Here is a 6982-nt window from a genome sequence, read left to right on the forward strand (position 1 = left end):
GAATGGGAAGCAGAAGTATCATCTCCCATCCCCATGGATCCCTGTGGATGCAGGAACATCCCATCCCTCTGGAGGCCCCAGTGCAGCCCCATCCCCCTGGATAAAACATTCCAGGGCAGCTTCAGGATGAGCCAGGCTGGGATGTGCCCCGTTCCTGTGGAATTCATGGAGAGGCCTAGGGAAGTTTTCCGTGTTCCATTATTTATTCATCATCCCTAAAAACACCTGGGACAAAGCCAGGACACCAGGATCTGAAACAAGAATTTCCACCAGGAATCCGGACTACGTCAGAACTTGGTTCATTCCCTACAAGTATCTCATCCCAAACGCATCCCACAGATCCTGGAAGAGGGACTTAAATGCTCCAGCTCCGTTTCCCGGTAAAAATCCCCACAAGGGATAAATCCCGAGGCCAAAATCCCTCCCAGCTCTCCATCCCTATGGAGGAGGAGTGGGAATTCTCCGGGAATGCCCGCAGGGAACGGAGACACCCTGGCCAGGCTATGCCACTCCCCTGAGTGTCCCCAACCCCTCCCGCAGCTGTGCAGAGCCATTGTCACCGTCCTGTACCCACCAGCGGCACTGCCAATCGGCCCAATTAACACACGCCGGCTAATTAATCTCTGGATTCCGCTTGCTGAGCCCTGACCAGCTCTGTCCCTCTGCTTTCCATGCAAATGAACTCGTTATGTGCCATCATTAGCCAGGCGCAATTCCAGGGAAATCGGGCACGGACGGATCCCAAAGCGCCCGGGTGGAGTTGGCACATCCACAGTTCCGAATGCAGCGCCTGGATTTTAGGGAATTCCCGGGAAGACCGGGGGGGAAATATCCAGGAGAGCCTCGCTCGCCACAATCGGCTCAGGGAGCGAGGGGGACACGGGTGACATTGAAGCCACCGCAGCCAAGCAGGACGTGGAACAAACGGGACAATTCACGGCTGCAGGGGGATCCCAGCTGGATCCCGTTATTCCGAGTGGAATCTCCAGCTGGATCCCGTTATCCCGAGCGGAATGTCCAGCTGGATCTGATTATCCCGACTGGGATCCCAGCTGGATCCCGTCATCCCAGCGGGGAAATCCCCCAGGATGCTCCCATAAAAAGCTCCCGAGCAGCCCCTTTGCCATGCGCTGCTTTTCCTGAGGCCAGGATGGGGTTTGGGAGCTGCTTTGGGGTCTCTCTGCTCTGCTGGGTGTTGGCTTCGGCCGCATCCTCTGATCCCTGGGGTTTTCCCCCGAGGAATTCCGGGCCGTGGCGGCTGCGGGGTGACTCCTCCCGGGGCCGTGTCCCCTCCGTGTCGCAGCCCTGGGCGCGGGTGGATCTGTCGCAGCTGCGGGCGCTGTCCCCACACCCCGCGGTGGCCGTGCGGTGCCAGGAGGGGCAGCTGGCGGTCACCGTGAGCCGGGACCTCTTCGGCACCGGGCGCCCGGTGCGGGCAGCGGAGCTGAGCCTGGGCACGGCATCCTGCCCGCCCCTGTCCCCAAACCCCGCCCAGGCCTTCGTCACCTTCGTGGCTGCGCTGCACGAGTGTGGCAGCACCCTGCAGGTGAGTGACACCGTGGCCAGGTGGCCACGGGAGGAAGGTGTCACCCCTGGAGGTAGCTTGGTGCAGGTGCTGGTGGGTTTGGGGTGAGGAGTGCCCGGGCCTGGGGTGGATTTTGGGGTATGGATATCCTGGTTGAGGTGAACACCCAGCAGTGGGTTTGGGATTGCATGCAGGAGTTATAGTGGGTCCTGGAGGTTCTTGTGCCTTGTTGGGATGCCAGCACAAAGCTCTGTAGGATTGGGAATGTGACCTCTGTCCAGCACAGTCCCTGATGGTGCTGAGTTAGTTTTCCTGATTTTTTTTTTTTTTTTTCCTCCTTTCCCAAATCCTCCTTCCAGGTGACCCCGGACTCCCTGATCTACAGAACCACCCTGTTCTACAAACCCACGCGTTCTGGTAACCCCCTTATCGTGAGGGCCACCCCAGCCGAGGTCCCCATCGAATGTCACTACCCCAGGTGAGTGGTGGGGGCTATCCCGTGCTGCCATGGCCCCGAGGTGCTGCTGCCACCCCAGGCAATTCCCATTGCTTCCCTTTAGGAGGAGCAACGTGAGCAGCGGCGCCGTGCACCCCACGTGGGCCCCGTTCCGCTCCACGGTGGCGGCGGAGGAGCGGCTCCGGTTCTCCCTGCGCCTCATGGATGGTGGGTGCAGCCCTGGTGGCCTCGTGTCCCCCGGCTCCTGGGGACATCCTGGGAGCGAAACCCACCCCATGGGGGTTGCTGCATGTTTGAGATCCCACTCTCCTGGGAAGTCCCCACAGTGACCCCATTCCCTGGGATCTGCATTCCAGATGAGTGGAGCAGGGAGAGGCTCTCCAATGGCTTCCAGCTCGGGGACAGCCTCCGCTTCCAGGCCGATGTCACCTCAGAGGGCCACGTGCCCCTGCGGCTCTTTGTGGATCAGTGCGTGGCCACTGCCACCCCCGATAGCAGCTCGTCCCCCCGCTACGCCTTCATCAACCTGGGCGGGTAAGGCCGGGCTCCGGGGCAATCCCGGGCTCCTGTGGAGAGCCCCGAGTGATTCCCAGCCCTTCTCCAGGTGCCTGGTGGACAGCAGGGCAGAGGACACCGGCTCAGCCTTTGTGTCCCCGCGGCCCCGGCCGGAGTCGCTGCGGTTCGTGGTGGACGCCTTCAAATTTGCCGGAGACGTGGGGAATTTGGTGAGGTGTTTTTTTCCACCCTCCTCCCTGGAAAAAAAAAAGCCCTAAAATCGCCGAGATTAATAAATTCTCCTTGATTTCCCCTGCCAGCTTTACATCAGCTGCCACCTGCGGGTGTCCCCGGCGGCTCAAGCCCCGAATCCCTGGAATAAAGCCTGTTCCTTCAGCAGAGCCAGCGGGCTGTGAGTGTCCCTGGTGCAGGGAGGGGACCTGTGGCTCTGTCCCGTTTGGGCACAGCCCTTGTGACCCTGGTGACTCTATTCTAGGTGGGCACCTTTGGAGGGCACTGCAGCCATCTGCAGCTGCTGTGACACCGGCAGCTGTCCCTCTCCTGGAGGGGATTCCCGGGAATTCCGTGCTCCTGGGAATTCCCACCCCGCAAGGATGGGCAGGCGTGTGAGGAGGGACGGCTCCAGCCAGAGAGGTGTGTTCCTAGGGTAGCAGGGTGGGGTTTTAGCAGTGTTTAAGGATAATCCCTGCTCCTCTCCAGTCTCCTTAGGGAAGGGATTTTAAAAGGAGAGAGGGATTTTGGGGATAATGTGAAAAATTCTGGGAGTGTCCCAGGCCAGGCTGGAGCTACCTGGGATAGGGGGAGGTGTCTCTGCCCATGGGCTTTAAGGTTCCTTCTATCCCAAACCATTCCATGTGTCCATCCCGATTGTATCCTTGCATTGAAAACCCCTGGAATTCTGCCCTTCTGGTGTCTATCTTCCTGTAATTTTCAAATTCCAGTCCAAGCAGCAATTACCTCTCCTGGGTGCTCATACCTATATTTTTCTAGGTGGGCCTTCAGGGCCAACTGAGGCTGATGTCTCCTTGGGACCCCTGCTAATCCTGGAGCCAGCTCAGGGATTAATGACCCCCTCTGGAAGTCCAGGATCAACTGGCAGCACTCCCCAGGGTAAGGGGTCATTGGGGGGTCTTTGGGGTTGTGTCTGTGCTTCACCCAGGGGTTGGTCCCACTATGAGTTGCCAATGATTTCACAAATGGATGTTCTGGAATAATCCCCCAGAGCTGCCCTATGGGCTCATTCCCAAAGATTCCTAAGGATTGGAGGCTGGGAAGACAATAAATGGGTATTGAGTGGGTTTTGTCCCTTCCAGGTGCTGCTGGTGGAATTCCTGTGGTGATCCAGAGGCTCCTGCTGGCAGCAGCCACTCTGCTGAGTCTGACTGCCCTGGGAGTGCTTGTGGGAATGTGCTGGAAAAGGCTCTGTCCTCTGGGAATGTCCCAGTGATCCCAATCCCAATAAAGAGAGAAGCATCTGTCACCTTCTAGTGTTCTCTGTGGGGTGGGATGGGAATCTGTTTTCCAGGAAAGGGGTGAAATTGCGAATGTGAAGCTGCTGCCACCTGGAAGTGATTCCCAAACCTCCAAACCCTTGGATTTTGGAGGTGGAGGTGGATTTTCCAAAGGTTGTATCCATAGCATGGAATCCTAAGCAAGGTGTGGCTCTTCTTTTAGGGATTTGTTGGTGTTCTGAGGTTCTAAATTATTTCCTAACTTTGGAATTTGTTTTCCTGTTCTTGTCCCGTGGGATGCAGGAAATAGGCTCCAAAATCCCTTGGAGGATACAAGGGCAGCTGGAATTTGGTTGATTTTAGTGCTGAGTTTGACTTCTGCAGGGGAAAACTGGAAAAACCTTGGGGATGGGGGAATGGCTGGAGGTGCTTCTGTTTTGCAGGGGCTGGATGGGAGTGAATTCCATTGTTTTCATGGGATGAGCACAGCAATGGGATTTGCATTCCTTGGGCCACAGTTTGAGCTGGGGACTCTTCCTGGGATGATCCCATTCCAGGGCAGCTGTAGATGCTGTGGGTTCTGGGGACATGTGGGGGGAGGAAAGGGCTGCCTTACTTGGGATGGGTGCCCTCTGCACTCCTCTTCCCCTGGCTTGTTTCTGTCTCCAGAGAGCTTCTGGGGACATCAGAGCAAAGAGAAGCCTGCTTGGGTAAGCACAAAATCCTCTTCATTTGGTGGTGTGGTCATGGTCCATCGTTGGAGAATGTCTGTCTGTCTCTGGTGCATGCAGGTGGAAGGCAGGACTGAGATTTGCATGCCAAAATTTGCTGATTAGAACTCCATAAACTAACCCCCAGCTCAGACCCACCTGAGTGATCTCTGTTTCTTCTGTGACAAAACTGGCACAGTTGGTAGGGTGGCAGATTCAATTACTGGCATGGAATAAGATCTTCTCCAAGATTTTTTGAGATTGAATGTCCAAAAATTGGGGTAAAGATGGAGGAACAGTTAAACTTCATGAGAGAAACTGAAAAATGGTAAAGAAGAGAGAATAATATGCAAGATGTTGTAAATGTGTTTGGAAGCAGCGTGTCATTGTAAGGAATACAAAGAAAAGGAAATGAGAATGTAACAAGATGAGCTTGAACAAAGAAAGAGACAAAAAGAGCTGTTATTTCTGTGAATAGAACAATTGCAGAAACAACTGGGGTGGGGGGAAGGAAAAAGAGAAGAGAACAAAGTAGAATTTATGATCTATTAGGTCCCATAATAATCTATTAGTTAATTGCATCCCCAGAAGATTGGGATGGAGATAGAGGGACCCTGACTGGGAATTTGGAGATGAGAGTAGTGAGGAGTGAAAATTGGGTGAATTGTAGCTTATTAAAATTGAATTGGGCCTCAAGGGGGTAATGAAAGAAATACCACCAGAACCAATCTGTGAGACACTCTTCAACTGGATAATTTGCAAGAAAAATATGGCCAGAAGCCTGGCAAGAGTGGAACTGGGTTTTTGTGGTGTTCCTTTGTCTAGGGGAGACCATATGAAACCCAAGGTGAAGCAGAGGTGGCTCTTGGGGACCAGGGGTGTTTAACACGGGAACCAGATTCTAACAATGAATTACATTCCATCACACACTGAACTACTGACTGTGCAAGGGAATGGACCCTTGGGAATGAGACAAACCACTGCCATCCCTATATATCCATAAAGCAATTTTCAGCCCTGTCTCATCTCCCACAGACCCCCAGGCCTTGAAGGTGGAACCCCTGCCCTTTTAAAAACTCTATCCCATAATGAAAAGAGACTTAAAAGACAGGAGTGGAGCTAAACATAATAATGTTGGGTGGATACACAAGTCACTCACTACAAGGGGTAACTAGATTGGAGTCTCCCCACTGAGACTTGTCCTATTTCCCCTTTTCAGGACCCACAATGGGTTATAGCAAAATCCCCAAATCCAGCCATTTGGCCCAGATCTAGTTTATCCATCAAGCCTGCTGTATGGTGTCTTTTTTTTTTTTTTAAACCCAGGTCTTTTATTTGTACAAATCAATATGGTAATGGTTGTAATCATGTTGAAATGACAATCACTAAAAAGCAAGCTGTAATTGTACAAATTTAGGAGTTCTACCCATCAATGTGGATTTGGCAGAGGGAAATGTAAGCACAATATGTCAAGGACAACCCCTCAAAAATGAAGTGGAAATTTACTTCCTTAGTTTTCAATGTGGTTCCTTTGAAAAGGGGGTATGGATCTAACCAGGCTGGTAGCTACTCTGAGTGTTACATCAGAAGAATACATGGAAAGAGAAATAGTGTCAGGCATAATTTATCTATTTACCTTGGAGATATAGTTTAATTTAAACTTGGATTGTTTATATTGGCACAGCAAAAATTACCTTAATCCCCACAGTGTATCCTACTATCTCTTGGACCTCTTGGAATCATAACTCCACAGATTTCTGAAATTGAGCCCAGTGGTATTAAAAAGACAGGCCAGCAACAAGTGATCCTTAATCCATTTTAGAGACTCACCCTGTGGAACTGTCACTGCAGGTTAACATCTCTGCACCTAATTTTACCTGCTTATTATCCCTAAACACATCTGTACAGGGATGCACAGGTGAGCCCTCACCTCTCCAAAATGAGCCAGGAGAGGTGTGACTGGCTGCCCAGGAACAGGATTAGGAGTATCAAATAAATAGCATGGATGCTGAAGTTTTGGCAAATAAATTAAGCTTGGCAACAAGTGACTTTTATGAATGACAGCACCTGTTAAAATCTTTGGTGTTAGGAACTAGACAATATCTCTTGGCTGGTGTACTGACTAAATGGGAAAGAATTAATGAAAAGTACCTCCTCCTAATTGTAAATGCACTTGGCATCACCCAGAATAACTCTCCACTGTATCAAAGCTCAGTTGTAGCAAATAATGGAAAGTGATGAGGGTGCATTAACCACTGAGTTTCAAAAGGTAATTTGGGTAAATACTTTCAGCTCAAAAAGTAATCCAAAATATTTATTTTAA

The 6982-nt window shown here is 51.8% G+C and overlaps 1 protein-coding gene across 1 annotated transcript; it reads left to right on the forward strand.

Annotated features, from left to right (window-relative positions):
- Positions 1–1131: 1131 nt before the first annotated feature.
- LOC306808449 (zona pellucida sperm-binding protein 3-like) lies at positions 1132–3978 on the forward strand. Its single transcript, XM_079319062.1, has 9 exons — positions 1132–1546; positions 1885–2003; positions 2086–2189; positions 2339–2516; positions 2587–2707; positions 2798–2889; positions 2974–3131; positions 3489–3608; positions 3812–3978. Exons 1-9 carry the CDS (start codon positions 1151–1153, stop codon positions 3943–3945), a joined length of 1422 nt encoding a protein of 473 aa, XP_079175188.1. The 5' UTR covers positions 1132–1150; the 3' UTR covers positions 3946–3978.
- Positions 3979–6982: the final 3004 nt, after the last annotated feature.

This window comes from Erithacus rubecula, assembly GCF_903797595.1.
Source record: "Erithacus rubecula genome assembly, chromosome: 15".
Classification (NCBI taxonomy): Eukaryota; Metazoa; Chordata; class Aves; order Passeriformes; family Muscicapidae; genus Erithacus; species Erithacus rubecula.

Excerpts from the sequence above, each read along its gene's own strand:
- LOC306808449 (XM_079319062.1), top strand. The coding sequence starts at position 1,151 with ATGGGGTTTGGGAGCTGCTTTGGGGTCTCTCTGCTCTGCTGGGTGTTG. Across the intron at positions 1,547-1,884 it reads AGTGTGGCAGCACCCTGCAG|GTGACCCCGGACTCCCTGAT; the intron begins GTGAGTGACACC and ends TCCTCCTTCCAG. Across the intron at positions 2,890-2,973 it reads TTCAGCAGAGCCAGCGGGCT|GTGGGCACCTTTGGAGGGCA; the intron begins GTGAGTGTCCCT and ends ACTCTATTCTAG.